The sequence below is a fragment of the Carassius gibelio genome, chromosome B24, assembly GCF_023724105.1.
Source record: "Carassius gibelio isolate Cgi1373 ecotype wild population from Czech Republic chromosome B24, carGib1.2-hapl.c, whole genome shotgun sequence".
In the NCBI taxonomy this organism is placed as follows: domain Eukaryota; kingdom Metazoa; phylum Chordata; class Actinopteri; order Cypriniformes; family Cyprinidae; genus Carassius; species Carassius gibelio.
The window spans coordinates 11,642,153-11,655,529 of record NC_068419.1 but is presented as its reverse complement, the minus strand read 5'-3'; the positions used below and the strand labels follow the sequence as shown (position 1 = coordinate 11,655,529).

The window sequence follows — 13,377 nt, the reverse complement described above, 5'->3', positions numbered from 1 at the left end:
TTCTGCATGAGAATATTTAATAAACCGCTGAGGATAATAGAGAATATAGGACATTGAGATGATTGTGAAAATCTTAATCTATCTATCTTGTAATGGGCCAAAAATTTTAATTCAATGCATCTCCGTCTATATAAAGATGTCCTTGACTGCTTCAGTCCCTCATAAAGCAGACTTATAAAACCTGTATTCAGTTTGGGTCTCTGTCTGTGCAGCACTCATTTACTACTATTCCTGGCTTTTCAGAGACAGATCAGTAGAAGTTTTGAATAATCAAGCTTTGATGTTTGCACAGCGCATGTTTAAATTAAAATAAAACATTTATAAATAGCATCTAGCTTGCCAAATGTAATAGGTAGTAATTATTAATTAAAAAATAGTTATTGAAACATCCAGCCAACTTGCAAGAATATCTGTAATCTTCGTCATTCATCTTTTAAATAAGTGTGTGTGCATGTCGCCAGCAGTACACCACTTTAAAAATGTGATAATTGAAGTGATCACAATATTGAACTAGACTGTTGTCTGTGATGAGAACTGAGGTCCTCTGCGGGTGAGAAAGTTTTAAAATTCATCTTTTCTTTTTTTTTGTTTACTTCTCAATTCTTGCAAGTCTGCAGTGGACTTTTATTTGAATTTAGAAATATAAATCTCGGCATTATATTACACAAATATTACATTCATAATCAGTTCTAAAACTACAAGCGACCCCAGACCTATTTAAGATAGTGTTAATTTGCTTTTAAGTGAGCTGGCAATACTATATTTCAAATATTCTGTCGTCAAACAATAAATTTAGACCAAGATTTAAAAGGATAGTTCAACAAAAATTCTGTAATTACTTCCTCACCTTCATGTTGTTCCAAACCCATAAGATCTTCTTCATCTCCGAAACACAAGTTAAGACATTTTTGATGAAATCTGAGAGCTTTTTCACCTTGCATAGAAAGCAACAGAACTACCATGTTCAAGGCCCAAAAAGGTAGTAAGGACATCGTTAAAATAGCCAATGTGACATCAGTGATTCAACCGAAATTTTATGGAGCTACGAAAATACTTTTGCAAAGAAAACAAAAATAACAACTTTATACAAACTTCTTCTCTTCCCTCTCAGTCTTCGGTGAGCGTTCAAGAGAGTACCACGACACATTTTAACAGTGTCCTTACTAACTTTCTGGTCCTTGAATGTGATAATTACGTTGCTGTCTATGCAAGGTCAAAAAGCTCCCGGATTTCATCAGAAATATCTTAATCTGTGTTCATTATTTTCCCACCTCTACTAGATTTGAGTCTCATTCCATTCCATTAACATCTCCTGCTCTTTTGCTCACACTTACAGGGCAGACAGCACCATCTGAACGTGAATACTGGCTTGGAAGGAAAATGGTGTAGTCTGGTTCCTGTGGGCAGCACTTGTCTAACCACCACTTCTGGGCTTAAATGGAACTTGGGTAAGTCGAGCACCTGTAGGCCACAGGTCTGTCCACCCACTCAAACACCAAAACACACACACACACATGGACATCCCAGAGGACCGTCTCCCAGTCTGCTCCATACTCTGTGCTCTATTTACATGGCCTGTCCTAGTTCGGAGACATTCATTACCCCTGACAGCACAAATCTCCAGCAAACTCTCACTGATGTTACAGTTGATGCAGTTTGTCAGGCCTAGATTTAGAAAGGGCTCACATTTACATTGTTGGGTTTTAGCCTCTCAACAGCATTTGCTTTTCGAATTGTTCATTTTGTTTCATAAAATAAAAACACAATTTCCTCTAGGAATGGCCCATTGAGAGGAAGGTCCTCAGTTTAAACAAAAGAAAAGAAACAAACTGTTTTGAGGACATTGGTTTTGTACTGTGGACCAGATATACTGCATTGTGCAATCCATCTTCACTTCAATGCTAGACGTTTTTTGTTTCCTTTTATAAATTATATAAAGGAACATGGAGGATTTTACAATTTTCTGATATTAAATGTGAAGTTTGTAATTGCTGCATGACCAAGATCACCAAAATCTTCCATTGTCAGACAAACAAATGGTTTGAAGAAACTACACACTTCACCTTTAAGGATCAACTTTACCTTTCCTTTGAAACTGTATCAAACTTTGGCGATCTAAAAGCTTGTCTTTAGTGGTTATGAAGGGTTGTAGCTCTGAGTGGGTGAAAAGTGGGCCACCTCCTACGTGCATCAAATGTTAAAGGTGTGCCAAATGACTGCTCTGACTGAAGACATTAGAGGGAATAGTAATGTAGCCCAACTGTTTGCCTTTGATCTGCTAATGCGAGCTGTCAACGAGAATAATCTCCAGCAAGTTTTTCTGCGGAGGCCGGGACTCGTTGTGAAAAAGCAAGTGCCCCTCCTCCTGTTTAATCCTGCAGAGGGCACCGGGGGTATTGTTGTGGTGGGACTGAAGTGACAGATACATGACTGAAAAGCTTTATTGTGTCAGATTTTCTGCACGATTGTGATGGCTCTGTACTATGACCTTTGACCTTGACTTTAAAACAAACAGCTTTAATAAGCTCAGAGGTGTACAGGTTTTGAAGAAGTTGGCTTAAGTTTAGATTCAGATTGTGTTCATGTGATATAACCACCATAGGCTTACTGAAATATATGTCTATATCTCCATTTTTGCTAAACTCTGCAAACATACCTACACAATTCACTGCAGTTGTACTTTGTTTTAATTGCATTTCATTGCACAATATTTTATGATCTCAAAACACTTTTACTGTGGTACATAATTTGTACACCAATAGATTTAGAGATTTGCATCACAGCTCCATATGTGTTGCTTTTCTGACTTGGTAAATTTGCTCAGTGGCTCACCCGGTACAGAATTGCACTTGTGACAAGCCCTGTGAAACAAAAGATATAATAAAACTCCTCAAATACTTTCAAATCCATTTTAGTGGAAGCAAACTAAAATGATATAGTTCCTTCAACAAATGCTTTTTTTTCTTTTAAATTTATGTTTGCTTTTTATGGCAAGGTTTAGTCTAGATGAAACAATATTTTCAAACGCAATAAAGTATTAACCTTTTAGCACCACTCACTGAACGTGTAATGTTTCTGCAACTAACATAATACAATTCAAAATTCATTATTCAAAATTGCCAGATTCATATTCAATTGATTCAAATGTAATGGAACATAGGATATTTTTAACTGTGCATTTAAGTTTAATTATATTATTATATGGCTATATTTTAAACTATACATAAATAATACATAATTATATGATAAGAATTACAATTATATATAAATAATATTAATATCAATAGTGTGAACAATTAGATTATCTATATTATTTCATATTATATTATTATTATTAAATTATAAATACTTTTCTACAAATAGGTAACATTTTCAAAGGGAAATTTCTAGAAGCTGCATGAGAGCCCCATATGCACTATGAAAAAGAACAAGTAATGAACACAAATTATATAACATGCATATTTGTCGCATCTATTGGTGCTGTGTTTATTAGTCTTGTTTTGTCTCATTACACTCAGCTTTGCCCAGACTCCCTTGAGTTTTGAGTGTGATAACGAGAGAAACATTTTCTGAGAGATAAACTACCAGTAATCACTTTTGTAATTTCCTGTATGAGTTTGAATAATGCTGCCTTTGGGGGTTTAGAAATATCTAGTATAATGGAGACAATATTTTGGGTAGGTCCTATTTATTATTATTATTTTTTATTTATTTTTAATAGTAAATATAATAGAACTGTATCACAGCAGACTATTTCTTTTAATTATAGCTGATTATTAGTTTTTGAAAATCGAGTTTTAGTCACTCACTCTGGATAATGAATTTATAACCCACAGGAATGCGCTTTATTGAACAGCTTTATCAAACATGTCACTCTTTCTAAGAAATATTGCGATGATGATGATGATGATTATGATGCAACATATGCCTTTTATAAATTGAAATGGTTTTCTTTCTTTTTTATGGCAAGAAACATTTGTCATTAAAATAATAATTTCTAAGTATCATCGATGTATATATAGGCCCATCATTTTTTTTTTTTTTTAACGGTTGTTCTGCTTGCTTAACATTTTTGTTAAAACAAAGATAATTTTTTCAGGATTAATAGATTAATAGATAGTTTGGACAACATTTGAAATATAAATCTTTTGTTTTCTTTTGATAAACTGAATGTGTCCTTGCTAAATAAAAAGTATTAATTTATTTCAAAATATATAAAACTATTTTGTAAAAACTCAGTTCACTTAAAACATTTGACCCTTCTCTCCCCTTTCTTCTCTCAATCAGTCTTAATTATTCTCAATATTTTATGGATTATTCATAATCACAGAAGTGTTTACACATTACTGAATGTTTCCAGATAACAAGTGCAGAAGTATGAGTTTATCTTCTCACAATAGCCTAAGGCTGATGTACAGTTAAGTTCTGCGTAAGAGAATTCCACGTTTAGGTTGGAGTTACTCCATTCTGTGCCTTCTCCTGGGAAAAAGACCTGCCAAGACACTTAACCCTAAGCAACTTACCACAGCAGCTAGGTGACACTTATAACCCTCATAAACAGTGCTAATATACACACACACAAACAAGAGCGTGCACACAAACACACACACACACACATAGGCAATGGCAGATGTGTGTACACTGAGTAGAGTTCCAGAGTATGTTTATAAAACCTTTGGGAATATATTAATGAATGCATAACAGGAAAAAAATGCCAGGGTGAGGTAATCATGATGGGCTGCCAAGGAAAGCACCACAACTCCTGGCTTGTGTTCATGTATTACAGTTATTTGAGATAACAAGCCACGAAATGTTCAGCTACACTAAGGGCATGTCTGCTGTTTTCTCTGAAAGTGTTGACTTGCTACTACTCAAACTGAAAAACTGAGACCTCACAGTGTTACATTTGGTGTTGAATGTAAAATTAAAAGGCTGTTGACCTCACTGCTCAGTCCATGAGAAAGACAAGTTAATTAATTTAGCCATTAGCCACATTTTCTTCTTTAATAATTAATGCATTTATGATGTGTAATTATTAAATAGTAATATTTACCTAATTGTGCTTTTGTTCTCGCAAAATAATTGAATAAGATTCTCCATTTAGTGGATTATCTGAAAAGATTTTGCAAACTTAGTCTTAATAGACAGCAAACTAGTTTCCAAAAACTAAGTACTATGAATTTCATGTTGAATCGTCTCGAGCTTTGTGGCTAGGGATTTAAATAATTTAATTTGTGTTTTAGCTCAAAGTGTGGTGACGTATGGAGATGTGTAAATAATTACTAATAAGAATTCGTAACTGCATTAGTTATTTTAATGAAGTATTTAGTGCTTTTAATAAAGTTTCTTCCGAGTTGTGTTTAGTGATTAACATTCACTTGTACTGTTCTAATGTAGCTTTAGGCAAAACTGCTACTTGATGAAAAAAGTAACTTGTAGTAACTGTTGAAAGTTGTTGTTGGAAAAACTGATTTGTTGAATTTGTGCAATTTTGGGGAGAAAAACATCAACACCCTAAAAAAAAAAATTATTTTTGAGTTGTCTACAAATAGGACACACATGACCAGTGTTGGAGGTTACGCATTACAAGTTAAAAGAGTTACGTAATCAGATTACTTTTTCAAGTAACTAGTAAAGTAACACATTACTTGAAAATTTTCAAGAAAATATCCGACTGACTTTTTCAAATAAGTAAATAAGTTACTTTGGTTTCCCATTTATTCAATGACAGCTCTTCTGTCCCCATGTTGTGAGAAATTTAGAATAAGTTGCAGAGATTTATTAATTTCACTTTTGCTGTGAAAGGGTATGGATGCCCAGTAGTGCACAACACAATGGAATCTTCATAACTCCACACATAGGGCTAATTTCTTAGTCTAAGTTCGTGGCTTGTTTCTGTTGTGTTGGGGCTTGTTTCCACTGTGTTGGGGCTTATTTCCATTGTGTTGTGGGTTGTTTATGTTGTGTTTTGCAGATGGTTTCATTGTGTTGTCACTTGTTTTTTATTGTGTTGTGGCTTATTTTCATTTTGTTGAAGCTTGTTTCCATTGGGTTTGTGGCTTGTTTCTGCTGTGTTGTGGCTTGTTTCCACTGTATTGAGGCTTATTTCCATTGTGCTGTGGGTTGTTTCTGTTGTGTTTTGCAGCTTGTTTCTGTTGTGCTGTGGCTAGTTTCCGTTGTGTTGCAGCTTGTTTCCATTGTATTGTGCTAATTTCATTGTATTATAGCTAGTTTTTGTTGTGTTGCACTAATTTCATTGTTGTGTTGTGGCGATTTCATTGTGTTGTGTGTACTACTGGGCCACCATAAAAGGGCCCTTAAGGTGTTAATAAAAAATAAAAATAAAACTTTGGTTTTTGTTACTAAAAATGTATAGGAAAAAAAGTAAAAGAAATGTACTACCATCCATAAAAAGTAATGGTTTAACGCAATATTGTGCATTTCTTTCAAAGTAACTTTCCCCAACGCTGCACATGACTGATATACATCTCTTAGAAACTTAATAGAACTTGTGGTAACTAAGTGTTCCACAACTAAAGGACCATTCACACAAAGGACCGTAAGTACAACGATACCTCTATCTATACAGTTTTAATAACCGTTGTAATTCTATGAGTATAGGCAAGTCTGCAAAGCAACTATAATGAAGGTTCAATTTAAGTGAGTTCTTGAATCAACATGTCTGGCAGTAATCAGGCCTGGGTGCAGCTAGTGAAGTTGAACTCAGATTTCTAAAATAATGTGGTTAATCACAGTTCTTTCATGATTTAACAGGAGTGGGCAATTAATTTTTCACGTAGGGCCAGCAGAGCTGTTTTCCATTCATAATTGAAATCATCATTTAAAAAAAAATGTTTTATTTGGATTATATTGTTTGATGAGCTGAATCTTTTAAGCGTGACAAATTAAAATTATGTCAAATCACAACCCTATATGTATACAAACCGAATGTTATTGTTTGTTGGTGTGAATGCTAATATAGATACTGTTATATAGTTATTATTGTAGTTACCTTTCTTAATGTGAAGGAGCCTGTATTAATTCAAAAAGTTACAACTAGTTACAAAAAACTGATCAGTTTAATGACATCCTTAACTAATTGCAAGATCCTCATATGAAGAATTGTTTTGAAAGCAAGATTAAAATAAAATAAAAAACTGCGATTTCGTTTGACAAGAGCACAGAAGCATTTCTGCACAACGGGGCAGTTTCTGCCATGGCTGAGTGATTCATTCAGAGCTTTTAGCTTTAGTGTTGTTCTCTAGTGGACTTCAGGGTTAGAACCTCATAGTGGTGCTCATTCAAACTTTTCGATTCAGCTTTTGTAGCACAAGCCGGGATATTGCTTCCTTCCTCTTCAGAAGCACCTCTGCAGATGATGGCACTTGCAACAGAAGCCCTGCTAACCTCAGATTACGACACATCCAGTGCAAAGTGATGCTGTAGAGCCCTTCAGCTCAGATGGTCAAGGCTCCTGCTGCTTTCCTGGATACGACTTTTGTATCCGTTCAAAAGCATGCTTTGTGTGAGAGATGTCATTGAAGGCAATGTCTTCCCAGAGGTTATGGGTAATTCATTAAAGGCTGTTTAATGGACGCCCGCTGTGGCCCTGAGTGATTTAGGACCTCAGACTCTCATTCTTGGTAATAGCAGCAGGACGGGATGACTTTACGGCCCATTACTATTCTGCTCTCTTGATATTGCTGTAGGGGTAGATATCAAGGCCAAATATTAAAGTTAGTCATCAGGCCAGGGAAGGAGCTGCATTTCGAGAGGGTAATCACGACAGCATTTTGATTTTTGACAAGAACTTTGTAGAGCACTTAAAGGGAGTCTCGCTAGCACCTGAAGAGACCTATAAAAATGTAAACAGCTCAGTCATGTAATGCTGCATGTACTCTTCAAATTTACTTTGAGTCTTTGAAAATAGCTGACACTGATGCACTTCAGATTAAAATTAAGCGACTGCATTTTGTGTTTTTACAGTCCCATGGCAGATGAAGAGTTTGCTTGACATTTTGTAACTGTTTTGTTTTTTAGTGTGCTTTTTAATTGCTTTTCATACTGAAAAAAATAATAACAATAAGTTTTGTAGCTACTATAGCTTGCAAAGATGCACAAAATAAAGTAAAAACCTTTAACCTTTTTAAAAAAATGTTTACTGAAATCTTACTGACCCAAAACTGTTTTAATATACTTATTAAACATACTTATTACATATGTTAAGGATGTCAGACGATTCAAATTTTTGAAGTGAAGTGGTGATTCATTAGTTGATCTTATTAATCAAAAATTAAATTTGGTTCTGAAAAATCCCCCAAAAGATAACTTAAAGCCGTTATTTAGCTAGTGCTAAGTGAGTAAGTACTGTATATTACCAAATATTACCAAAAATAGCTTTAGAAAGATTTTTTTTATTATTATTATTCAACATAAAATCTATTATACATGAATGTTTAGGCTAGCCTAATATAAGCTATAGAGCACAAAATAAGATAATTTGAGAAGCATGTCATAATTTTTTGTTCATACAAGAAAGTCACTGTTGACCAAAACAGCTTGGTTACCAAAAGTCTTCTTTTTCTTCTGGTGACAAACATTCTTCATTATTGTCTGTTCTGTTTCTTAAAAGAATGCAAGTGATGGAGGTTTGAAATGACATAAGGCTGAGTAAATGATAACAATTAACTTTTTTTTTTTTTTTTTTTTTTTTTTGTGAAAGGTTTGCAAAATATGAAACTAAAACTGCCAGTAGGTGTCAGTAAATGTCTTGTGAATCAGAAATGGGACAAAACAGCACTTTTGTGACATTGCTCTCCCTGCTTGTGTGATATGGCCTATCATTTAATATAAATATTAGACAAAATTCATACAGGGGCATTTTTGCCCCAGTGTCTTAATTATAAGGGCACTTAATTGCATTTTATAGGCTACATCATACAGTGAGTTGTTACCCTGCATCATGAATGACAACAGTAAACCGAATGAAATGTAAGATGAAGTACAAGTCTTTGGTGATACTGGTGCCAATTTTTACAAAAACAGTTAAAGGAATCTACCCCTTTAACCTCTTTTAAAGGGGTCATATGATGTGATTTCAAGTTTTCCTTTCTCTTTTGGGTGTTACAAGCTGTTTGTTAATAGATAAGATTGTCTTTAACCCAAAGAGGTATTCTTTATAAAAGTTAAGACTCATCCAAACCCCGTAAAATGTAAAACAAAGTAGCATGTAGCTAAAATGTAGCTAAATTTTTTGCTTAAGAAAATATCTTAAGCTTGAATCCATCAGTTGTTTGTTTTGATTCAGTTCATATACATGAGCTGTTTGAATGAACCAATTCATCAGAATGAATTAGACTTTTGGAAACACTACTTAAAAATGTAGTAAAGTTTTGCTACTTTAAATATATTTCATCTCAATGTATTGATATGCTAATCACATTGTTAGCCTTTCCCGCTAACTTTCTCCTTGAAACTTTCAAGTTGTATTTGTGTTTCTTGGTTGAGGGAGGATAAATTTGCAAGTAGGGAAAGCAGAAAGTTAAGGGACACACTTCTTTTCAGGACACTTCAGAATGTTTTATAACATATTTTGCTCTGTGTTTACCGTATGATAGATCTGGACTGTCTTCCGGGCTGAAACCGTTACGATCCCATAAGATAAATTACCATAAACATATCAGCGGGGTGATGTAGAATAGTTGTCGGTGGGGTGTTTTTACAGGAGATCGGTCAATGTGAATATTTATTGTGATTACTGTGGTTAAAGCGGGGCATTTATAGCTTTGCTGTCAGATTTCAGTTATTACCATAAAGACCTCTGAAGGACAGAATCTATTTAGTGTGTGTGTTTTTTTCATTGCAGGTAAATGAAAGGACAGCTTGTCTCCTTTTTGCCTTTATTCGTTCTCTCTCTTTTACTCGCTCTGCCTCCCTTACTCGCTCTCTCCCTCTCTCTCTCTCTCTCTCTCTCTCTCTCTGTCTCTCGTCACCTACTCTCTCTCATTTTGTTTTGTTCTTTAGTTTTTCCCTCAGCCTCCCAATGTCTCAAAGGAGGGAATAAAGATTGTCCGAGGGGAAGTTCAGTTAGTATTGCTGATCTGAAAATAAAATTATAAATCATTACACAATTATTTTCAAATTATTTCATCAAATTATTTAAATAATTATTTTTTGTTGTGGTATTATTTATTAATTATATAACTGATTATTTTATGCATTGTAATGGACTATTTTTCTTGACTGTGTAAAATAATGACCTAATAATATTTTTTTTTTTTAAAAACAGTCAGTGTTATTTTAAAATATTTTTTGTAACAGCATTAAATAATGAATTAATAATAAAATAATCAATTATCTTATGTCAATAAAACATTATCTTTTTTTATAAATAATATGATAACGCAACATTTAATTCAATTAACTATTTATTTATTTCGTAAATAAGTATACAGTGTAATAAAGTCAGCTGTTTAATAACTACTTCAGGCAATACAAGACTTCTCTATCATGTAATCAATGAAACAAAATTATTTTATATGTATTCTCCTGACTACCCAGGCTAAAAAAAAAAAGCACTTATTGTGGAGCCCTGCCTCAAACATTAATTTACACATATACAGGATTTGTGTACATGACAGGAAGCCCATTCTCTCACTTCTTAAGTCGCTATGTACAGCAGTTCATCTGTCTTCCCTTCTAAAGCAAAAAACATGGAGATTGTAGGTTGGAAGTCGTGAAGCTCATTCGTGTGGAATAATGGCTCTCAGATACCTCTACTCCAGCTCCGTCAGATCGACCAGCATCAGGGACTGACCGCAGACAGGGGGTGCATGGCTGAAAACATTAGTATAGATGTAAGAGGGAAATTGAGACACATAGGGAGCCGTCTCTCACACATATAAAATGAGAAAGTGTTGGGGAGGAAATAGAAGCGAAGGCCATTTACGAAAGAGGATTTATATTCCCTGCAGAGATGGACACAGGGACAGCTATTCTCACGGCATGCTGCGGTGATATTTTACCAAGACATAAAAGCTCTGCTTTTGTAGGTGGCACTAAAAATTTTCTGTATCTCCGTGTTGAAAGTGTGAGATTTGTTAAACTGTGTGACAAATAAATGATGCGTCATGTAGAGCCTAAATAGTCTCAATTAGCAAATTATAGCTCATTTAAGTGCATATATCTGACCATGTCTTATCCAATCAGATTTATTTATGCAAAATCAATTAAATGTAGGAATGAATTAAGTTTTTTATGCAGAAAAAAGATAACTTCAAAAACATGATGAAATCTCAAACTTTAAAGCTGCAGTCGGTAACTTTTGACGCTCTAGCGGTTCATAAACAGAACTGCTTGCGTCTTGCGGAAGAACATTGTAGCCGGAACTACTTCTCTCTGTTTATGTCTATGAAGAATCACAAAGGTACTGGGTTACTCCGCCGCGGTACCCCCGAAGCAATCTAAAATAGTCCGAATATAAACACTTATTATAGATGTACCCTAGTGATTCAGGACAAGCTAAAAACACGGTTTGGAAAATGGATTCATGGTGTACTCGCTTATTATATACATTTTGAACACAAACAAAGTTATGGACCGCAGCTCTGATTGGTTGTTTCTTAACGGGAGCGGTGCATTTCTGCAAATGGCAATAGGAGCACTGGGAGGAGCCAGAGGAGCTTGATTTTTTTCACAGATTATCTGTCTCATATTCCACTGTCAGGACACATGACAGGTTTAACAAATATGTAAAAAATATATTTTTACAAAAGTTACTTACTGCAGCTTTAAAGAATGCACGAAAATATGCTTTTATTGCTTGAAGTGTTGTACTCCGTTTATGCCTGCTTCATTGTGTCTCATCTGTTAAGAGGTTATATACTGTAGGTTTATCCACAGGAACCTTATATGCAAGCAAAGTCTTGACGGTTTAGTTCAACAGCATTCTCAAACCTGAATATTGTCCAATTTAACATTGTCAGACTGCTTTCACTAATGATCATATGAGTTAATTGCTCCATGAATTGCCAAAGTTTGGTATATTTTGAGCACAAGGCTTATTTTTTAAAGGGAAAGAAAGAATCTTTCTTTTAGCTATTTATGCAAAGTGACTATTTAAATAGGATTTCTGCTCTGTTTTGTTGTTCAGTGTTCTGTTGAAATGTCATGCTGAAGAAAAATGTTGGAGAAGCAACTTTTGAAAAAAACGTTTTGGATCATAACGTTTTTTTATGTTTTTAATGGATTCTCTTATGTTCATCAAGGCTGTAATTTATTTACAAAAATACAGTAATGTTGTGAAGTGTTATTGCAATTTCTAATATTGGTTTCCTATTTTAATATACTTTAAAATATAATTTATTTCTGTGACACAGCACTGAATTTTCTTCAGCCATGACTCCAGCCTTCAGTGTCACATGAAATTCTAATATGTATTAGAATTCTAATTCTAATATGATGAAAACACTGTTTGGGAAAAAAATAATTTTCCTTAATATAAAAAAGAAAGAAGAAAGTATACTGACCCCAAATTTTTTAATAGTAGTGTATTGCAACACAAAAAAAAATCTAATTTGAATAAACACTGTCCTTCTGTTTATCAATGAATCCTGAAAAACTACCACAGGTCCCCTAAAATATTAAGCAGCAAAAGTGTTTCCAACATTAATTATGAATCAGCATATTAGAATGATTTCTGAAGGATCATGTGACTCTGAAGACTGGTGTAATAATGCTGAAAATTAAGCTTTTCTTCACAGGAATAAATGATATTATAAAGTATATAATATTTCACAAAATTAAAAATAAATTCTATATTTTGAATAAAATAAATGCAGCCTTGATGAGCATAAGTACAGCCTGTACTTTTACTTAATACTTTTAAAATATTTAAGGGGATGATCAGTTTTTCAAATACGGACTATAACTTTTGAATTACACCATTTATATAATTAAATAAAAGCCATGTGGTTTTACAAAAACGGTTAAGCTCTTTGAATGAATAAATGAAAGGTGTCAGGAAAACATAGGATATGCAACTGATCTCGTATACTTAACTAAAAAAAACAGAATACACTCTAATTTCTAGAACATATAATTGGACTACAAGCACAATGTTTTGAAAACGCTACTCAAGAAATTCAGTAAAGTTGGTTACTTTTACTGTTAGCCTTTACCTCGAACTCATCCCTTGACATTGCTAGGTTGTATTTGTGTTTCTTGGTGGAGGGAGGATTAAAGTGGAAGCAGAAAATGAAGGGACACTGACAGACTACCCTCTGTTCATGTGAATCTTTAAAAGACGTCATGCTGTTCTTCTCAGAACGCCTCAGCGTGAGCTTATAGGACGAGCAATACATGACATTTTGAAAGCTA

General features: G+C 34.1%; 1 protein-coding gene across 3 annotated transcripts in view; it reads left to right on the top strand.

Moving 5' to 3' along the window:
• Positions 1–13,377, top strand: part of tpk1 (thiamin pyrophosphokinase 1) — a 61,898-nt gene that overhangs the window by 37,712 nt on the left and 10,809 nt on the right. For all 3 annotated transcript variants that reach the window (XM_052595882.1, XM_052595885.1, XM_052595884.1), the window contains one exon: positions 1,337–1,448. In XM_052595882.1, coding sequence (XP_052451842.1) covers positions 1,337–1,448 — 112 coding nt within the window. The remainder of the gene's footprint in view (positions 1–1,336; positions 1,449–13,377) is intronic.